Here is a 21,177-nt window from a genome sequence, read left to right as displayed (position 1 = left end):
GTGGTAGTGGTGTGGGTTTTTTTTCTGTTCCCCCAACCCAACCCCTCCCTGCGGCTGCCCCCACCTCGCCCCCAACCCCCACCCCCAAGTCTTATGCTGTGATGGTTTCTTTTTCTCGTGATCGGAAGTTCATGTGAGAGACAGACAGACAGAGACACAGGCACAGATAGAGACAAAGAGAGGGAAACGTCGCGTGCATTCCAAACAAAAATCAGTTATCTTCAACACACTCCCACGCCAACAAGTCGACACGCCCGTGTTTCCCACAAACCCGAGAAGAACAAATGTTTCTGACCGCGACAGCCCTTGAACCAGACCATAGATATCCAGTGGTGTCGGAGAAGCCACACTTGGGGAGGATTAGCCCTTCAGTCAAGGGAAACATACCCTTGTGAGACTACCACTCCTGGGTACATTGTCAGCCGACAGTGGGGCCGCTCATGTTCCAACTCAACTCATACTGAGCTATTCTTGTCAAGACGTATGGAGTGATAAAGCGATTACCAGAAAAATGGGATGTGTCATTTATTGTTTTATTGCCCTCTTTGAACTCTCAAGGGAAGACAGGATGGCCTTCGTGAAAACAAAGTTCGTAAGGTGTGGTAGCAACGAAGCGTGAACATACCAGACAACACTGAACAGTTGTGTTCAAGTAACACACAGAAACCTTTTTTTGTACGTGCGTACACGCACAGGCGTGTACATATACCCAACTTCCTCACCCTAGACGCGCCAAAGCGCACTGCCTGCCTCTCTGTTTGCTTGTGTCTCTGGTATATGAATTGAATGAACTGTGTGGTTTAAACCGTCCTTTCAGGAGAAAAGAAGGAAAGAAAGAAAAAGAACGAACGAAACAACGAAAGAGAAAAAAAACAAAGGCATGTCCAAACAATATAACATTTTTGAGGATGGAGAGACTGGGGGTACGGTCGGATCTCTCTCTCTCCAACATATATATCCTATATTCGATAATATATTTCATTATCATCGCTGCAAGGGACAGACGACACAGGGCCTCGTCCTCCTCAGTCCAAAATCCAGACCATCGCTGCGACACCTGTGGGCGCCTGTGTCCTTCCAGCTTTGGGCTGCGGAGTCACATGCGCTGTCATCGCTGAGTGCACGCACCTCGTCATCGTCGGCTCCCGACAGACTACCAAGTGGATTTCATTACCATTGTCATCATCCCATCGTCATCAGTAACAGGAGACCCAGTACCCATCTACCACTGTGCAGTTGTAGATCCAGAGCGAAGTGTTTGCCAACCCCGCGTCCGTTGTCTCTGAGAAGAAAAAAGTGCGTCACAAGAAAGATAAAAGGCCAATGATTACAATCTGAGACGGAAGCTTGCCAATGCTACGGAGACAACATCTCTTTGTGAAATATGCCCCCCCCCCCCCTTCCCGCTCCCACTCTGTACAAAGTATTTCCTCGCCTCCCATTAGACAGTTTGTTGTTGTTTTAAAGGCCAAATAAGCTCCATCTTGCACGACTGAGTTAATGTCAATACCGTGAGACCGTTTTCCATGGAATGCAGTCCAACAATGTACGATTCGCAAAGCGCAAAAGTAAATTCGTAGGAAACTACACGCCCAAAACTAAGTTCAGCGATTTGGCGAAACGGACGATCGTCAATGCCTTTACGAAGTCTTCAGTCGTTGTGACCAGATCAATAAAGCAGTTCCTTGTATCTGATTCCTTAAAATAAATAATTTTAAAAAAATTTTTAATCGTTATTAAAATCTTATTTCGAGCTTTTTTCCCCCTTTTTTCTTTTTGTTTGTTTGTTTGTTATTTTGTTAAGCCAGGGGTCTGCAAGAACAAGGGGAATGTGGTGTGGGTGGGTAGGACTAGGGGAGAGAGAGACAGAGAGAGAGAGAGAGAGACGGAGACAGACATGATTATACCCTGAGAGATGGGCGCAATAGCCGAGTGGCTAAAGCGTTGGACTTTCAATCTGAGGGCCCCGGGTTCGAATCCCGGTAACGACGCCAGGTGGGTAAAGGGTGGAGATTTTTCCCATCTCCTTGGTCAACATAGGCACAGACCTGCTAGTGCCTGAACCCCCTTCGTATGTGTACGCAAGCAGAAGATCAAATACGCACATTCTAGATCCTGTAATCCGTGTCAGCGTTCGGTCGGTTATGGAAACAAGAACATACCCAGCATGCACACACCCCGAAAACGGAGTATGACTGCCTACATGGCGGGGTAAAACGGTCATACACGTAAAAGCCCAACCGTGTACATACGAGTGAACATGGGAGTTGCAGCCCACGGACGAAGAAGGAGAAGAATACCCCGAGAGAGAAAATAACCCCAAAAAATGGAAGGAAATGACAGGGAGGAGAGAGAGACTGAATGGCTATATGGTTCTAACACACACACACACACACACACACACACAGAGGGAAAGAGTGCTTTGTGTTAACGCCAGGAACAGTTTTGCTTGACGCGGCACACTCACGAAGCGGAACACAAATATTCAAACGAACAAAATGTTGCAATTATCTTCTTGGGTTGCAATGACCGTGAATGCTGTCTGCTGTCACGGATGGCTTGGAAACAGCGCCGACATTCTGATATTTGTGCAAACTTGAAGCCTTTTTCTGGTCCCCTTTTTATCTTATTTTTTTTTAAACAATGCCTCTCCGAAGTAAAAACAAACGGTCATTTATGTTTTTTAAACAGATGCAAATAAAGCGTAAACAGTATAACTGTATCAAGAGTACGTAGCTGTAGCAGAAAAAATCGATACAGAGACAGATCAACACACGTTGACTAAGAGAGAACACAAATAATGCTATCAAGATTTGGCCTTTGCCTCTTAATGAAGGGGATAACGACACTGAATAATCACAAAGGCAATGGTTGAAATCAACAGAGTAGATTATAAATTTCAAACCGAAAATTTCGATCTACGAAACAACGTAATCAGAATGACCACAACTACGGAACCACGAAATCCCCCCACTAAAACAATTAACTTTTGTTCCAACCCCACCCACCCGCGCCCCACCCTTTTTCCGTTGATCAGTCGACAGACAATGACCAACGATGTCAGCAGAAACTGTGGCCAGCTGCAGCGAACCACGAAATAATAAACTACGTGTGACCGTGAGCTCCATTTCTCTGAAAACCACAACCAAAACCATGCGGACTGGAGTGGTAAGGATTCTGAGAGAAACAGAGAGAGAGGGGGCAGGGGGGATGGAGGGGGTGGGGGCAGTGAGTGAGAGAGAGAGAGAGAGAGAGAGAGAGGACGAACAAAACAAAAGAAAGAAACAAATTAGACCCACCGCGAGTGGCGGCGGAGCACAGATATTGTCCGCTGGATTAGCGAACTAATGACTGCGCGCTACAGCCGGGGATCAAGGAGGTGGCAGTAACGAGCCTCTATCCTGATTTTCTAGCCCACAGCGCAAATCCCTCTTGACCAAACAGCTTGGGTCGGGGCGTCGTGCATGGGGCAGGGCCGGACAAAGTCGTTAAAGGATTTGCGGCCGCTTGGGGTGTGCTCATACGGCAAGCCGGCCCCTCGCTTGTTGTCCGAACGGCCGATCAGGCAATCCCCGCATTGTTTTTTTACACCCTGCTTTTTTACACACTGAATCTCTCCTGCGTTAACTGTAGCTGGGCTCCTCCCGGGGCCCCAGCCCCGAGCCCCGAGACAGGATTAGAAACAACTGCATTAGAACAGTTCACCGGATCAGCCTGAGGGGTCGTGATCTGCTGACCACAACACACACAACCTCTGGGTGTCTGGGTGTCGTGACTGGCGACATGATCCCGTCAAACACCGAAAACGATCTTTTTTCTTCTTCTTTTTTTTTCTTTTTTTTTTTTATCCTCAGTTGCGAGTTTGAACTGTTTGTTCCTTTCTTTGTGTGTCGGGGGTGAAAGGTCGTCCGCAGTCACCCATCTCCCAGACAAGAAAAAACATGCTGTGCAGTGTAGCACTTGTCAGCACTGCTCACGACAGTACACTATTGATCCCTTTTCTTACGTAGTGAATAGATTCGGGTGGCAGTAAACTGATGCAGCATGTCTTGGCTCAGCTGTGAACTGAAAATTTTTCTTCTTCTTCTTTTTTTTTTTTTTAAACACACCCTTCCCTCCCACGCCCCTGACCCCATCTACCATCCACCATCGAAATCTTACTCATCTTTGTCAATACTTCATAATTATGAAATTTCACAGTCCACACAAACAGAAGAAGTCTCAGGTGTTTCAAATTGCCTTCTCACTAACTTGTGAGACACAACGTTTCAATGTTCGGAACTAACCAGCTGATGATCCTCCAAGCTTACATCATGTTCTGTTCACAAGTAAAGATGACCATATGACACATGTCAAGCAACAAATTCGGGAGCGTGACACAAACTGCATTAAAAAGGAAAGAACCTGAAGGGTTTTGTCAACCAATTCACTCCTAAGTTCACCGTTACGACGTGATCCATTGCATGAAACACATTCACCACTTGAAACGTCCTACACAAATCACAAGCACCTCAACAACCAGCTGCTCGGCAAAACTGGCAGGCAACTGTCCAAGACAGACATCCGCATCAGAGACAGCCCATGTGATCAGCACAGGCAGCAAAAACATAATGACGATTGAAGAAGCAACAGCAGTCTACCAGCCACTGAGAAGTAAGTGCAATGCCATAGATTCACTGTGACCAGAACTCCACACAGACAATTTTACAGTCAGATATGTCCAAGGTAGACAGAGGCGTTTCTGTTACTTCACACATAGGACAAACACAACAATCTGCAGTGCCACACATTGTCCATGCATCCCCCAGCTCATTCAAATCACTTAGTTCTTTGCCATTCTCCAAACAACACGTCACACACCCAAAAAGCAAACGTCATACAAAAATCATGTCACACAAAACATTGTAAAACACTACTGGAGCATGTAACCCCTTCATAGATTTAATCAAGAATGAAGAATGACTGAAGAACGAGAATATCATGAGTTGTGACAACAATTTCAGTAGAAATGTGTAGTTTTTACAAACATCCGCAGAAATTTTACCTTTGTCAGATGGTTTATAACCGAGCAACTAAGCTCCAAGCAAAAAAAAAAAAAAAAAAAAAAAGGCTGAAAACTGTAAATGTCTGCAGAAATATCATTTGCGTAAGTAGTGTATATGTAATGCCAAATTGCAAAATGGCTTGGCCCACAATCTTTATACAATAAAGTTATTCATTTGTTTGTTGAGATATCAACTGACACTACATAAACTTGATCCAAGGGTATTTCTTACATTAATGATATGTTTATTTTGGAGCTAGAGTAAATAGATAAAGTGTCCTGAGGAGCTCAATAAAACAACAATCTTGACAAGCACCACTTAACAAACGTGTATGTGTGCGTGTGTGTCAAAGTGCAAGTGGTGAACAGACTTTTGTAAATGCACAAAGCAGACTTTAATATGGAAGTATGAAATTCACTGTAGGCCCTACAAAAGCCAGCAATGCAAAAGATGCTTTTGATGTGGAAAGAAGACAAATACTAGTTTGAAAAGGGTAGCATAAGTGTGTGTTTGTGTGTGTGTGTGTGTGTGTGTGTGTGTGTGTGTGTGTGTGTGACATTGTGTCATAAATGAATGGATCCAAGGCAAATAATAGTTGGAAATGCATAGCATAATTGTGTGTGTGATGTGGTAGTTATAAAGAAATGGATCAAATCATTCAGAAATTAATCTATCCATGAATAATGAAAAAAACCGAAACATTACAATATAAACATTGTGAAAAATAAATCAAACCAGAAACTGGCTGAATATCGCTGCATTATAATATCTTTATTCACTGCTTAAGCTTCGACATCACACACACACACACACACACACACAAATGATCACAACCAAAATGGCTAAGTCTAATTATCCAACTAATGCTGAAGAAACTCTTTAATGAATCTGATGACAATTTCAATCATGAAAACAAAAATATTCCAGAACAACTGTCTCAGTCAGTGACAGAGGCGGTCAATGCGAGTTACTGTCATGTCACAGATGGTAATCCATATTTGCTACCAACAAAAAAACCAAAAAAACAGACGAGTCAGAGAAGGCTGCTTTGCAGGACTGATATCATTACTGCTCAGTATCTATATTATAATCTTGTTATTATAAAAGTGTCGAAGGTCATACTTTGAATCAAGCATATTGCCAAGAAAAAAAACTTGCCGAGGTGTTTACAAAGCTACATGCATTTGATGAAATGCATGACTGTGGTGCAGAACAGTCTGATAACGAAAGTGTGTGCATGTGTAGTCTTAAGTGACATTTGGTGGTGAGAAAGGGAATTATTTTGAATCCTTGGGGGAGCAAAATTTTTTTTTTTTAATTTCTGGTCTCTGAAACTGGTTTTTCTGATGACAAAAAAACCCAAAAAACATGACAGGTTTACATATTTTCAGCTTGCCTGCAGGAAACAGTAAGCTGTTTGGCAGTTAAAACAGTTCTGGGTACTGGAGGATAAGAAGACAGAGAATCTCCATCACTTGTTCACCACAAACTGCTGTGATTCAAACAACCCATCATACATGGACCTTCAAGTCTCAGGATGGATGGTTTGAAGAACACTAGTTGCCAAGTAGTTGTACCTGACAGTTTCATCCGCTAATTCCAGTCATTAACTTCCCCCTTGCAATGAAGGTTCTTTTCTCCCCAAAAATCATAATATATTTCTTTATCCTGTCCAAAGGAAAGGTAAATTCCATTCAGTGAATTAGGGCAATAAACAATATTGGAAAACAAACACAGATTTAAGCATTACACTTACAGGTGCATCAATGTTATCCATGTACAGGTCAAAAGAAATTTTTAAAATGCCTTTCCATACAAATATACTAAGTAGAAACATTACACAAAAAGGACAAGTTTTGTTGTTTTTTCGCTGATGATTCTTTCACTCTCTTACTCATACACACACACACATCTCAAACATCCTGACTGCCCCCACCCCAACCCCCACCCCTATCCCAGTTTCTCTCTCTCTCTCTCTCTCTCTCTCGGCCTGTGCTCAGAAATACTTCATTCATTAAACTTGATACCCAAATAGAGCATAAAAAAAGATATCTGTTACAATGTGATTCATATATGCACCTGTGTTATATGAAAGCAAAGTCAGTTGTTTTTAACCTCTTCAGTTTCAGTTTAACATTTCCAGCACAACAAAACAATTTGTTCTGTCTCTGGAATCTATCAACCACAGACAGTCTCATTCTCAGCATGAGAACAGTGCATACACTGCATGTGACATACTTAACCCTAGAACAGTGCATGTGACAAACTAAACCACCTCTCTTCCATCTCCTCACTGGAGGCAGCCCTAAGAGATGTGTTTTCGAAAGGACTGGTCAAACTGCAATGGTTCCAAGCGTCAAAAAGACAATGAAAGCAGCAACAATGGTACGTACCAACCATTGGATACCAATTTTGAATTTCTAACCCATGGGTCTGTGATGTTTGTGATTTTGATTTGAACCTCAGCACTGCCAGGTTATTTAAAGGGGGAGATTTTTTCCAATTTCCCAGATCAACAGATCACGTAAGGCCTGCTCAAGCATGAATCTCCCTCAAGCGTGTACTCATGCACAAGTGCACATTAAAGATCTCTTAACTTGTCAGGCTTTAGTAGAATATGAAAACATGAACAAACTCAGCATGTACTCACTCCCAAAACATGAGTACAACTGCCTATACAAGCAGTGATACATTAAAACAATTCCTTTTCCTTTTTTTCTTTTCTTTTTTTTAAATGTAGAAACGAGTCAATTTTACCAAAATTTCACAAAACCTTTATCCATAACTGAGGCATCCACCAACTGGAAAGCACTAGTGAGGTGTGTCATTCTGTTTTCATGACAGGATACATCATCATCATCATCATCATCATCATCTCTCTCTCTCTCTCTCTCTCTCTCTCATGCACTCACGCACACACGCACACACACACACACGCATACACACACACACACTCGCACACACACACACAGCGTGTGCTAATTCTGTCTGAAAAAGAAAAAGAAGAAAAAAAGAAAAAATGTCTGGTTAAGTTAGACTGTTCAAGCTGTACAACTATGAGAAGATGAAGGACAGACAGACTCTTCCAACAGATGGCAGTACAAACAGACAACAGACTCTTCCAGAAGTACGGACAGACAGACTTTTCCAACAGATGGATGTACAGACACACAGATTCCTCCAACAGACAGACATACAAAGTTCCCAAGGACAAAGCCAGAGAACTCACCAGCGTCGTCGTCTAGCTGCGAGAGGTCCAGCTGGGACTTGAAGGCCAGGTTCTGGTCAAACCGCTGGGCCCACCTCCCCTTGGGCTGGACAGAGTCCGACTCGCCCTCACTCCCATCTTTCACATCTTCAAACTGAAACAGAGTGTACGCATAAATTGTGAGTAAACAAAGGAGATTCTGCATGTTTTTCATGTTGCTGTCTTGTCTGTCATCATTCTAATCTCAGTGTTCTTCAACAGAATTTTGGGAAAAAACATTTCAGCAAACAGTGCTCTTTAACAGAATTTGTGGAGAAAACTTGTCAGCAAAGAGTGCTCTTCTTGAGAATTTAGGGAGAAAAAATTGTCAGCAAACTCCTCTTCAACAGAGTATATGGGAAAAAAAAACTTTTCAGCACAATGCTCTTTAACAGAATTTGGGGAGAAAACTTTACGGCACAGTACTCTTCAGCAGAATTTTGGGAGAAAACTTTTCAGCAAAGTGTTCTTCAACATAATTTTGGGGGAAAACCTTTCAGCACAGAGCTCTTCAACAGAATCTTTGGAGAAAACTTTTCAGCAAAGTGTTCTTCAACAGAATTTAGGGAGATACCTTGTCAGCAAAGTGTTCTTCAACAGAATTTAGGGAGAAAACTTTTCAGCACAGTGCTCTTCGACAAAATCTAGGGAGTAAACTTTTCAGCAAAGTCCTCTTCAACAGAATTTAGGGAGCAAACTTTTCAGCAAAGCGCTCTTTGACAGAATTTAAGGAGATAACTTGTCGGCAAAGTCCTCTTCAACAGAACTAAGGGAGAAAACTTTTCAGCAACCAGTGCTCTTCAACAGAATTTGGGGAGAAAATTTGTCAGCAAAGTCCTCTTCAACAGAATTTAGGGGGAAAACTTTTCAGCACAGTGTTCTTTAACAGACTTTGGGGAGAAAACTTGACAGCACAGTGCTCTTCAACAGAATTTAGGGGGAAAACTTGACAGCACAGTGCTCTTCAACAGATTTTAGGGAGAAAACTTTTCAGCACAGAGCTCTTCAACAGAATTTAGGGAGAAAACTTTTCAGCAAAGTGTTCTTCAACATTCAACAGAGTTTAAGGAGAACACTTTTCAGCACAGTGTTCTTCAACAGAACTTGGGGAAAAGGAAATTTTCTTCCTAAAATTACGTTTTAAGTAACATACTAACCGTGACCCACTAGTGCAGACTCTGGCAGGGGTCTGACATTCCTGTCCTGTGCAAACTGCTATCCGCCTATGCAGAGAAAATGAAAGTAGCTATGGCCGATAACCTCCTGGAAGTAGGTAACCTCCCCTTTGCCCCCCTGACTAGTGCCCTCTTTTTCCAGCAGCCATCTTGACTCCTGTTCCTGTGCTCTTCATACAGCTAAGTTTTTTCTCGTATTTTCTATCTGTCGATTCTTTGGCGTTCTTGTTTTTTGGCTAATTATGTCTGCAGCCAGGTCACAAAATTATGTGGCTCAATTCGGTGACCAGGCTAAAATTAAGGCGTGATCGCAATCGATTCACGGGCACTCTGGGCCCTCTACTTCTGGCCCTCTCAACAACACCAACCCGCTGCCTTCTCCACTCCCTCCGGTCAATTCCAGACCCCCACCGCCTCCTACACCTCCAACTTGGGGAAATAAACTTTTCGGGATAACTAAGATGTATAGAATTTTCAAGTGGTACAACTGCTTGCGTGTAACAAAAGTGAAATAGTCAAATCTGGAACCGAAACTCAGTCAGTAATGTCCACTGAATGTAAGACTGAATCCCTGTGAAAGCATGCAAATTGTCAAAGTGCTGGATAACAATGCGTCATTTAGTGAGGTCAGACAGTAAGGAGGAACAGTAGTGGAGTTCACCTGACTAAAGAACAATATCTGCCTGGCTAGCTCAGTCGGTAGAGCATGGGACTCTTAATCCCAGGGTCGTGGGTTCAAGCCCCATATTGGGCGTTTACTTTTTCTTTCTTTTTTCTTTTTTTGTTGTTGTTGTTGCTGCTGAGAATTTGGTGTCCTACACATAAATCTTCACTTGCCATGCCTCTGTTTTCTACGGTATTGTTAGTAACTCCAACATTCAAGTTTTGACCTCAAGATCGCACTGGTGCGAAAGCGCTTTGATTTGTCTCTGCACAAGATCCAGCGCTATATAAATACCATTATTATCATTATTATTATTAAGATTGAAGTTTTAAGCTCATGTCTTCCACAAAAATTCAAAGTATTTATATGCAAAGATACAGAAGAAATTATAACTCAGCATTGCTGTTGTTATGTTTATGTGGGTGTGGGTGTTCTTGAGTGTGTGCATGCATGTGCACATGTGCATGAGTGTGTGTGTGTGTGTGTGTGTGTGTGTGTGTGTGTGTGTATGTGTGTGTGTTTGAGTACATAGTACTACATCATGCACTTCATCAGTAATGAGTCCCAAAATGTAATAACTACACAAACTGGGGAAGAAGAAAAAAACGAGTTCTGATATAATACACACTCTCTCTCCTTTTCAACAGATAGATAGATATAAATAGATAAGATAGATAGATAGATAGATAGATAAATAGATAGATATATATGTGTGTGTGTGTGTGTGTACACACACACACACACACACACACACACAATTTTTCTTTTTTCCACTCACATTCTTTCATCTCAACATTCTCTCACCCATCTCACCTTTTTCTTCGCCCAGTTGGGAAGCGGCCCGACAGAAAAGTGACAATCCGCCGAAGGCTGTTGGGCTGGGTTGTTGGCCTCGGCCCGTTTTTCAAGGGGGGTGGTGGGGAAGGAGGAGGGGGCTGTGGGTGCGGAGGAGGAGAAGGAGGAGGAGGAGGGAGGGGTGTCCATGGAGGAGAGGACACGGGAGGGGGAGATGTTCTCCTTCATGATGGGGAAGTCCGGCAGCGGCTTGACGAACGTCCCGTCCAGGGACGCAGTGTTGGGCATCAGGCTAGATTCCTTCCTGCACACCACCACCAAAACAGGGGGAAACAGAAAAATAAAAAGAAGAGAAACCACAGTACAAAGAAAAAAAAATTATGACACACATACTTTTGTTTGTTTTGTTTTTAAGTCAAAGAGAGAGAGAGATCAGAGTACAAATAAAATTTTTAAAAAGTTTTATTTTTAAGTGTGCAATATTTTGATAATTTTTTTTCTTTCGATTTTTTTTTTTTTTTTTTTCATTTCTCTGTTACATACAGTACAAAGAAAAACTTGTGACATAATCACACGGTTTTTTTTGGCAGGGTGGGGGCATTGTTTTTTGTTGTTATTAAGTATGCAATAATAATCAACAATCAAGTTTTCTGTCTTTTTTTAAAATTATTTTCTTTATTCATCTGTTATGTACAAGCAAGGGATTCAGCTTTCTCATTCTTGATTCAGAAATTATGACTGTTCATCAAAAAGAAACATTATAACTGTTCACCAGAAGAAACATGATTGTTCACCAGAAGAAACATTTTACTGTTAATCAGAAGAAACACTGTGACTGTTCATCAGAAGAAAAGACACAACCAACCCAAGCTTTTGGTTTTACAAAACCTTTATCCATAACTGAGGCATCCACCAACTGGAGGTGTAGTGAGGTGTGTCATTATGTTCACATGACAGGATACATCATCACACACACACACACACACACACGCACACACACACACAGCTTGTGCTAATTCTGTTTGAAAAAAAAAAAGAAGAAAAAATGACTGGTTAAGTTAAACTGTTCAAGCTGTAATCACCTACTACTTCAGTTAAAACTTATTTTATCAACTCAGCCGTTCACTGAAAGTAACAGAATGGGTTTTACTTCACAATAGTTCTAGGTGTACATAGAGTACAGTTCAGCGCAATACTGTGCAGTACAGTAATTATTTATTGTCATCAGATTATTTAATCTGATTAACTACAGCACATAAGAGTGCACTGCAATTATTCAGTGTGTCATTCAATATAATTCTTCTACAGTAAGATTGAGCAAAATATGATCATGATGATGATGATGTTTAGACAAGAGAAAACATAACCTCCAATGCACAATGCAAGGCATCAAAAAAAAAAATTTTTTTTTTTTTTTTTTAAATCATCCTAGTCGGTCAGCTAAGGAGCCAGCCAAGCTGAAGAGAACTGACCTCAGGTCTGACACAAAGGACTCTTCCCGTGGCATCTTTCCCAGCTCTTCCATGCGTGACCGCATTGTCTTGCTCATGTCCGAACAAAGTCGCCACACAAAGATGCACCTGCAAAACACACATGACCTGTATGAATATATTGGAAAAAATTGGGGGGAAAAAATCAACAAAGCTGCTACCTAACTATGCAAGATTGTAAATAAAGTTTCCAAAGTCCCTTGATTTTGTACATTTTTGTCATACAAACTCAAACCTAATATTCTACAAACTGTCTTAAGACAAAGGAATTCTGACACAAATCCACTGAAAAGATTTTATTTACATGCATTTCAAAGTAAAAACAACATCTTGATGCAGCTCTTTCATAGCTGAAAATAAGAAAGCATACCAAGTTCTACACACTCAACAGTGTAAGAAAACATTTATCTTGCCAAAAGCTCTTTCTCTCCTCTGTGATTAATTTCTCTGCTTATCTATTATTATGATCATCATAATCATTTCATATATATCCTTAACAATCAACATTATCATCATTTATTATTATTACTATTGGTGTTTTTGATGATGTTATCACTGCGCATGGCACATAATTAAAAGGAATACTAAGGGAGGTCAGTAACCACAGCTATTTTTGAGTTCTCTGCATGAACGGGGGTAGTAGTTTGCACAGGACAGGAATCATACCCCTCCACCCCCATGTCTGCAGCAGCAGGCCACACCATACAGCAAAACGATTTGTCAGTTTCCTCCACTCAGAATGCACATGTTTGTTGCAAAGTAGCCAAAGTCAGAGTCCCAAGAAAGAAATGCACGCAAACACAGAATCCCAAAAAAGAAACACACATACACAGAGTCCCAAGACAGAAACACATGCACACAGAGTCCCAAGACAGAAACACATGCACATACAGTCCCAAGACAGAAACACACACACAAACACACAGAGTCCCAAGACAGAAACACATGCATACACAGAGTCCAAAAACAGAAACACACACACAAACACACAGAGTCCCAAGACAGAAACACATGCATACACAGAGTCCAAAAACAGAAACACACACACAAACACACAGAGTCCCAAGACAGAAACACATGCATACACAGAGTCCAAAAACAGAAACACACGCATACACAGAGTCCCAAGAAGGAAACATGCATATACACAGAGTCCCAAGACAGAAACACAAGCAGACACACACACACACACACACACACACACACACAGGGATAATCTTCCTTCACCCACCCATCAGCAGAGACAGAGATGAGGTGCTTCAGGTCGTTTGTGAAGCGCAGCCCTGTGGCGATCTCCGAGTGCCCAGAGGCTGAGGCTGACATCTCGCCCGTGTAGAACTCCAGCACACACAGGTTCTTGTCTGTGCAGCTGGTGGCGGCGTACGTGCCCGAGGGGTCCAGCTGAACACGCAGCAGGGTCCCATCATCACCGATGGAACCTCGGTAGTTCTTCTTCTGCTTGGCCGTTGCCATGTTGTATACTCTGCAAGACAAAAACCATCCATCATTCACAGATATGGCTGTAAAGCAATAAAAGAGGACTGCTGAGTCTGTAAAACTGACAAAGCCTGCAAAAAACAACTGTGGGTTGTGAAGTATGACTCACTTTGCAAGGAAATGCCCACGTTTCTGACCACAGGTCCTTCTTCACGGATCATGTCCACTAATCACAGTCCCTTACAAAGGTTCTCTCCCCTCATTTTTCTGGGAGGGGTGTCCCAATTCATCAAACAACCTGATATGAGTCTCAGTGCTCAAACCAAAAGAAACACTGGAGGATAAATAGTGTACAAAAAACTAATAAAATAAATGAAAAATTACTCAGCAGATGTCCTTTCAAAACAGAAAGCACTGATCAGGTCATACTGTCCCCAAAGTGAAGGGAAAATCTGACAGACAGAAGGAGAGAGAGAGAGAGAAAAGCCTGTAACCACCTGATGTTGCGATCCTGACAGGCAGTGGCCACAAACTTCTGGGTGGGGTCGATTATCATGTCATACATGGTGGCCTTGCTCACCAGGTGCTGATCCAGACTGAACTCAAAGCCTGGATTCTGCAACACATCACACAGCTCTCTAAGATGTACCCACAACTTGTCACAGGCTGACATCATGGTAAAACCAGTAATGAAACTTTATTGTGCGAGTGTGAGTGAGAGTATGAGTGTGAGTGCCTGTGTGTTTGTGTAAGAGAGCGTGTGTGTGTATGTGTGTGATGTAAATGGTTCATAAGCATGCACAGGTTATTTTTGTTTTGTTTTTAAAACAAACTGAATCCTAAACAATCTATAAACACACAATTTACTTTTCGTTCTTTTATATTACTTTTGAACAAATGAATCTTACACAGGTTATAAACTATCTATACCACCCACTATCAGACAATACATGAACAAACTAAAACATAAAATACACAGTACACATTAAAATATCCATCTTTCAAAAAAAACAAAAACAACTACAACAAAAACTGAAAAAAAAAATTACCTAAATAACAGAAAAGAAAAAAATCTAGAACACAAGCTAATAAGAAAAAAAAAAGAACAAAATCTTGCAATAAATCCTAAAAGAACAAAGACACACACACACACACACACACACACACAGCCCCTCCACCAAACCCACCAGGCTGGCGTTGCGAAAGAGGAGAGACTTGTCAGAGCCGCAACTGAGCATGCGCAGCTTGTTGTTGGCGTCCGTGAAGCGGACCGACTGGATGGCCGCCGAGTGGTCATCCAGAGTCTGCAGCAGACCGTACTGCTGCTCCACATCAAACACATGGATCAGGCGGTCACGACTCCCAGATGCCAGTATTGGGGGGCCTGCCACACACGGAAAACCAGTCACAGGAGATGACAAGAGCACAACAACTGTGTGGTGAAAGCACACATACACGCACGCACGCATGTGCTCACACACATGTAGTCAATTAGCATATAAACTATGGGGCGAATGGACTTCCAAGAGAGAGAGCATGTGTTGGTGCACATGTGTGCATTCATCTGTGTGTGTTGTGTGCGTGCATGTACCTTTGGAAGTGAGAGCACTTTGTGCTGTTTGAAGTCAAGGCCATGCTCACAGAAAGAGGTGTGGGGTGACAAAGGATTTGATGCATTGTTTTGGTAATACTTTAAGCAGTGTATGTCAACAGTGTCCAATGTCAACATGAACCATATTGCTCAAACCATATTGCCCCCAGCCCTTTAACATCTCCCACCCCCACCCCCACCCCCCTCTCTCTCTCTCTCTGCCTGTCTCTATCATTTTCTGTCTTTCTGTCTCTGTCCAACTGTTTGTTTTGTCAGGCACAACAGCCGAGTGTTTAAAATATTGAACTTTCAATCTGAGGGTCCTGGTTTCAAATCTCAGTGATGGCACCTGGGTGGTTGCTAAAGGAGTGGAGATTTTTTCCGATCTTCCAGGTCAACATAATTATGTGCAGACCTGCTAAGTGTCACACATGCAGAAGATCAAATACGCATGTTAAAGATCTCCTGTAATCCATGTCCGCATTCGGTGGGTTATGGAAACAAGAACATATCCAGCATGCACACCCCCAAAAACGGAGTATGGCTGCCTACATGGCGGAGTAAATAAACAAAACGGTCATGCACGTAAAATGTTACATATCTGTCTGAGTGTGTGTGTGTGTGTGTGTGTGTGTGTGAATTATTGAATGACACAGGAAACGAATGATGAGCGCCCAATGGCAGCCATCAGTCGGCTCTACCCAGGTAGGCAGCCTGTTGTGCAAATGACCCCATGTTAGTAAAGTGCTTAGAGCTTGGTCTCCGACCAAGGATAGGGGCTATATAAGAATCCATATCATTCATTCATTTATTCATAACACATTGTTAAGGCCAACATAAAAAAATGAGAGACAGTGCATGGGTGTCTATTTCCTGCATGTTGGCTTCCATTTCTCCAAGTTAAATGGTTTTTCTTCTTAACTTCTGGATATTGCATGCTGCTTGAAATACATACATGTAGATGTTTGTTTTTTCCTTGTCCTCTCTTGGTTCAAGGACATGATCACAAAATGTTAAAAGCTTGTTCTTGATTCAGAACAAGTAATCTGGCTTATGTTCTTGGTTTCAAAGTTATACACGCACTTGCAAGCACTCCACATGCCCAGATTCATCCAAGCACGTGCACACACAAAGGAGAACATTGTTCAACCACAAAGAGATGTTTTAAATCTTAAAATATTGTTCATGTTGTTCAATTCAAGAAACACTTACCTATTTTTGAAAAAGAGTACTCCAGACACACAACATCCGATTCATGGGCTTCTATTGATTTTATCTCCGACATCTGCTGCAGATCATAGATTCTGGAACATAGCACACCAGACGTCAGCCACTCCAAACGGTGGTGACAACGCAATCACAACTGCACAATTCACATCTCGTGCAGTATCTGAAAATCAAAATCAACATACATAAAAAATATTTTTAAAAAACACCCCCAAAACAAGCAAGCACAGCATGTAAATGTAGTGTAGATTTCAAAACACTAGTGAGAGCAAAATTACAGCAACATGAACTGCACCCATGGTAGTACACCCCACTAGACTTAATATTAGGCAAATGTACATCCCAAATCAAGCCAATGCCTTCCACTGTGCATTTTCATTCGTCACTTTCTTGATTTGAACAAGCTGAAAAGACAAGAGATGGAAATGGTAACTGGAAAGAACTGCTGCAACAGCCTCTGCATGGGATCAGATTCTTTTCAGTCCCTCAGTCAGTCTCTTTGTCCACCTTGATACAATTATCAAGATGAGAAACTTCTTTCCAGGGTCATTGGGCCAACTCTTACGGTCCCTCATTCAGAAGTTTCCCAGAAGGCACTGACTAAACAGTTTACAAATCATACACTCAACCACATGCGCCTGTTCACCTAATAATCTGAGCCATTTTAAGAACCCTGCACGCATCACAGGCCACACACCTGATGTTTCCCTGCCTGTCCCCAGAGGCAAGATGTTCCCCGTCAGGACTGACACGAATGGAACGGACCCCATTCTTTCCATCCCACGTTGTGTCCGTTTTGTCTGTTGCACCCGCTGGAAACGTCAACACATTACATGTCTGTAAGAAGGGTGTCATAGAATTTTGAAACAGAAAAGGCCCAGCCTGAAAAGTAAATTGTATTGGGTTCATACACACAGTTATGCACACACACTCACACACACACACACACACACACACACACACACACACACACATGCTCGCTCACTCTCACACACGCACATATGCAAGCTGCATGAACATGTGTGCACACACATGACGCAAGTATGTGCACACACATGACGCAAGTATGTGCACACACATACACACAAACTTGCCTGTACACATACATGTACATACACATACATGTAAGCATGTGTGCATGCATACACACACATTCATTCACACAAACAATACACAAATGCGCACACAAACATAACACAAACACTGCTTCACACATATCCAAAAGATGACAAATTAAAAGAAAGGAGAAACACATGTACAATATGACAAATTGACAGAATCAAAAGTAGTGCATGCATACACATCACATGTACAATACGACAAATTGACAGAATCAAAAGTAGTGCATGCATACACATCACATGAACATAAAAGTGCTTTCTTTCTCTTTTCCCATCAAGTCCAGTGACATCTCACAGTGCACACCTCTGTACCAATATAAAATAAAGACTGAGGGAGACAGAAAGAGACTGCAGAGATAAAGAAAAAAAAAAGTAAAAGGGAAAAAAGACAAGAAAACAACATATTTAGAACAACAGAAAACATTGATAGATAAGAAAAAAAGTTATCAACACAGACTGAGAGACAGAACAGATTCAAAACAATAGAAAAGAGTGATAAGAAAAAAAAAGTCATCATCAGCACAGACTGACAGACAGAATGAATACCAAAAAAAAAAGTACAAGCTCCATCAGCAGAACCTACCTGGATTATAGTTGACATCACAGAGGAAAGCCAGTGAAGGATCTGTGTACACAACCTTTAGTAACTCCTGCAACAAAATAAAACACAGCTGATGGGTAACTAGGACTGACCATACTATTCACACAATGATGCTAGGCACATGAATATTCTACATTACCCATTCACTCATAACTCAGTATCATATAATACATAATTGGTGGACAAAATCCCTGCCTGTTATACCAGGTTCCTCCTCCTGCACATTTTGGATGAGTGCTGTACTCGCATTCCTAAGACTGCAAAATTTCACTGAACGTCGATAGTGTAGGATATTTCATAAAGACAGTGCAAATTCCTTAAAAACATCTGTACTATATTCAGTAAAAGGTTGGCTTGTTTTAATGAATGAGCTTTAACATGTTTGACCATTTACAACCTGCCCTGCAGGCAGACATACTCCATTTGTTAGGGTATTCATGCTGAGCATGTTCATGTTCTCATAACAGACAAAAACATTGACATGGATAACCAGATTTCTAAAGTGCGTATCTTCTTATCTTCTGTATGTGTATACACATAAAGTAGGTTAAAGCGACAGCAGGTCTGCAAGTCTGTTGACCCGAGAGTCAGGAAAAATCTCCACCTTTAACCCACCCGGCCTGGATTTAACTCAGGACCCTAAGACTGAAAGTCCAGCACCATAACCACTCAGTATTTTGCCTGTCTATGTTCACAGATAATCTGATTCATAAATCACAAGTACCTAATGTACATTAGTTCTGCAATACTTGCACTGGATTATCCAAAGAAAATGCTGCACCTGTGCTCGATTCTACCTTGTCTCTGTGACCATGTCCTGAAGCCAATATTTCTCTTCTATCTGTATTGAAGATTTACATTGCTACTGCCTTATGCATCACCCTTGTGACCTGTCTGTTGTCTGTACTTTTTTTTTTTTTTTTTTTTTTTTTGCTGCCCCATCATCTGCACCATTTCAGTGGCATTACTCCCACACTGCCACACCCAGGTTCGTCTGTCACAGTTCCAGTGTCGGCAGTCCGCAGGGAACCATCGATGTTAGGTCGCCAGAAGGCCACACATCAGAGGAGACCCTGCACTGCTGCTGAGTCACTTCGGTGGTGTTCAGTGGTGCCTGTTCTGTTTTAACGTACTTAGGACACCACCTACTAAGCCCCCACCTACTAAGCCCCCTACTAACGACAATAATGGCTTAGTCGCGGAGCCAGACTGAGTGAGCGTCCCTCCCAGAGTGAAAACCGCCACCACGTCCCTCAAACAACAGCCCCCCATGAATCTGCTGACACTGAAGACATTGAGAGGACTCACCCCAAGCACAGAAGTGGAGGGGTATCGAAACTGAGGTCACCATGAGAGCAGGGCATGAAAGGCCACAGACTTTGAGACTGTTTTGTCTATACTGATGATGATGGAGGAGGGCGACGATGACGATAACGATGTTGCCGTGGAGGTCCATTTTGGTTTGGGACTGCGTGACAAGGCTGTACTCTACGCTTCCTGTCATAATGATATCCCGGTGTTAACCAGGCCCAAGAGATACAGACACTTGCAGTGTTGGTCAAGTAATTAGAGCAACATACCCAAAGACGCATCCTTGAAGTGGACGACACTCGACTGTGTGGTCCCAGTCTCCCCATTTAAGCCCACAGCACACTCAACTCTGGATAGGAGCCGGCCACAGGCCAAAAAACCCACCTCTGCTGGGATTCAAACCTGCATCCTCCCAGCCACCAGTCCGCGACACTAACCACTTCGCCACGGCGGCTGGTTTGTCTGTACATTTTTTCTTCTTTCTTATGTGTGCATTAAAAATGAATTAAAACAAAAACAGTACATGATTTGACAATCCAACAGCAATGTAAAGCTGACGCTATAGCGACAGACAGCAGTATACTGACGCTGCTGTAGATGTTGTGCTTGTAGCCAGGTGTTTCCCTCATCTGGGGGTCCAGGTTCCACACCCGTATGGTGTCGTCACTGGACGCCGTCAGGAAGGAGCCCGGAGGTAGCACACCTGTCTGGTTGTTTTCCAGCCGCGGGTACACCTAGCAGCAAAGACAACACATGCTTCATGACAGGCTGACTGACTGACAGACAAGTCAAATATAACAACAACTATATTAAATAAATGAATATCAGAACACTAACCAATGTCCTGGGTTCGCAAGGAGCAAACAAAAGTTATCTTTTCAAGTTCTTTTCACTGTATTCCCCCGACATACAGTAAAACAGAGATAAAACCATTTAAATGTAATTGTATCAGCATTTCCTGCTGTCCACAACATGACAAAAACCCATCCCTACATAATAACACATTGCCGCCTTAATTCTTTTTTTCTTTGTTTGTTCTGTTTACATTCATGGAAGCATTTCTGCAAATTCCTGCTGAACCAGACCAGAGCCTTGAATCTGGTTGATACCCATCAAAACAAGCAGGTAAATCTACTGAAGACATGCTTAACGGTTTAGCAAACACACAGAAGCATACACAAACAAACACTAAGTAAAAACAATAACAAAAAAACAATGACAAAGAAGATTATATGCAAACAAGTCTGCACACACACATATGCACACACACGCACACATACTTTTCCTTCATGTACGAAACTTGAAGAAGTCTAGTAGGACCACGTTTTCCACATTCACAGCGGTTTAAAGAAGAGACACTGAACATTCTCTCTGTGATTGTTGTCTTGTAAACCTGCTGGGGTTTGAGGACAAGTTAAATCTGATACTGATTCTGATTCACACACACAGGTAGCACACACTCCCAAACACACA

At 42.2% G+C, this 21,177-nt stretch overlaps 1 protein-coding gene across 4 annotated transcripts in view; it reads right to left on the bottom strand.

Annotated features, from left to right (window-relative positions):
• The window catches only part of LOC143281273 (uncharacterized), a 134,198-nt gene that overhangs the window by 42,499 nt on the left and 70,522 nt on the right, over positions 1-21,177 (bottom strand). For all 4 annotated transcript variants that reach the window (XM_076586395.1, XM_076586396.1, XM_076586397.1 and 1 more), the window contains exons 11-20: positions 20,292-20,438; positions 18,376-18,442; positions 17,369-17,483; positions 16,657-16,748; positions 15,041-15,237; positions 14,351-14,469; positions 13,648-13,899; positions 12,399-12,506; positions 10,945-11,230; positions 8,275-8,407 (exon numbers count right to left, since the gene is read on the bottom strand). In XM_076586395.1, the coding sequence (XP_076442510.1) occupies positions 8,275-8,407; positions 10,945-11,230; positions 12,399-12,506; positions 13,648-13,899; positions 14,351-14,469; positions 15,041-15,237; positions 16,657-16,748; positions 17,369-17,483; positions 18,376-18,442; positions 20,292-20,438 (1,516 nt within the window). The remainder of the gene's footprint in view (positions 1-8,274; positions 8,408-10,944; positions 11,231-12,398; positions 12,507-13,647; positions 13,900-14,350; positions 14,470-15,040; positions 15,238-16,656; positions 16,749-17,368; positions 17,484-18,375; positions 18,443-20,291; positions 20,439-21,177) is intronic.

Source organism: Babylonia areolata, chromosome 4 (assembly GCF_041734735.1).
Source record: "Babylonia areolata isolate BAREFJ2019XMU chromosome 4, ASM4173473v1, whole genome shotgun sequence".
Taxonomy (NCBI): Eukaryota; Metazoa; Mollusca; class Gastropoda; order Neogastropoda; family Buccinidae; genus Babylonia; species Babylonia areolata.
The sequence above is the reverse complement of the archived record's forward strand: the minus strand, read 5'-3'. Positions and strand labels throughout refer to the sequence as shown.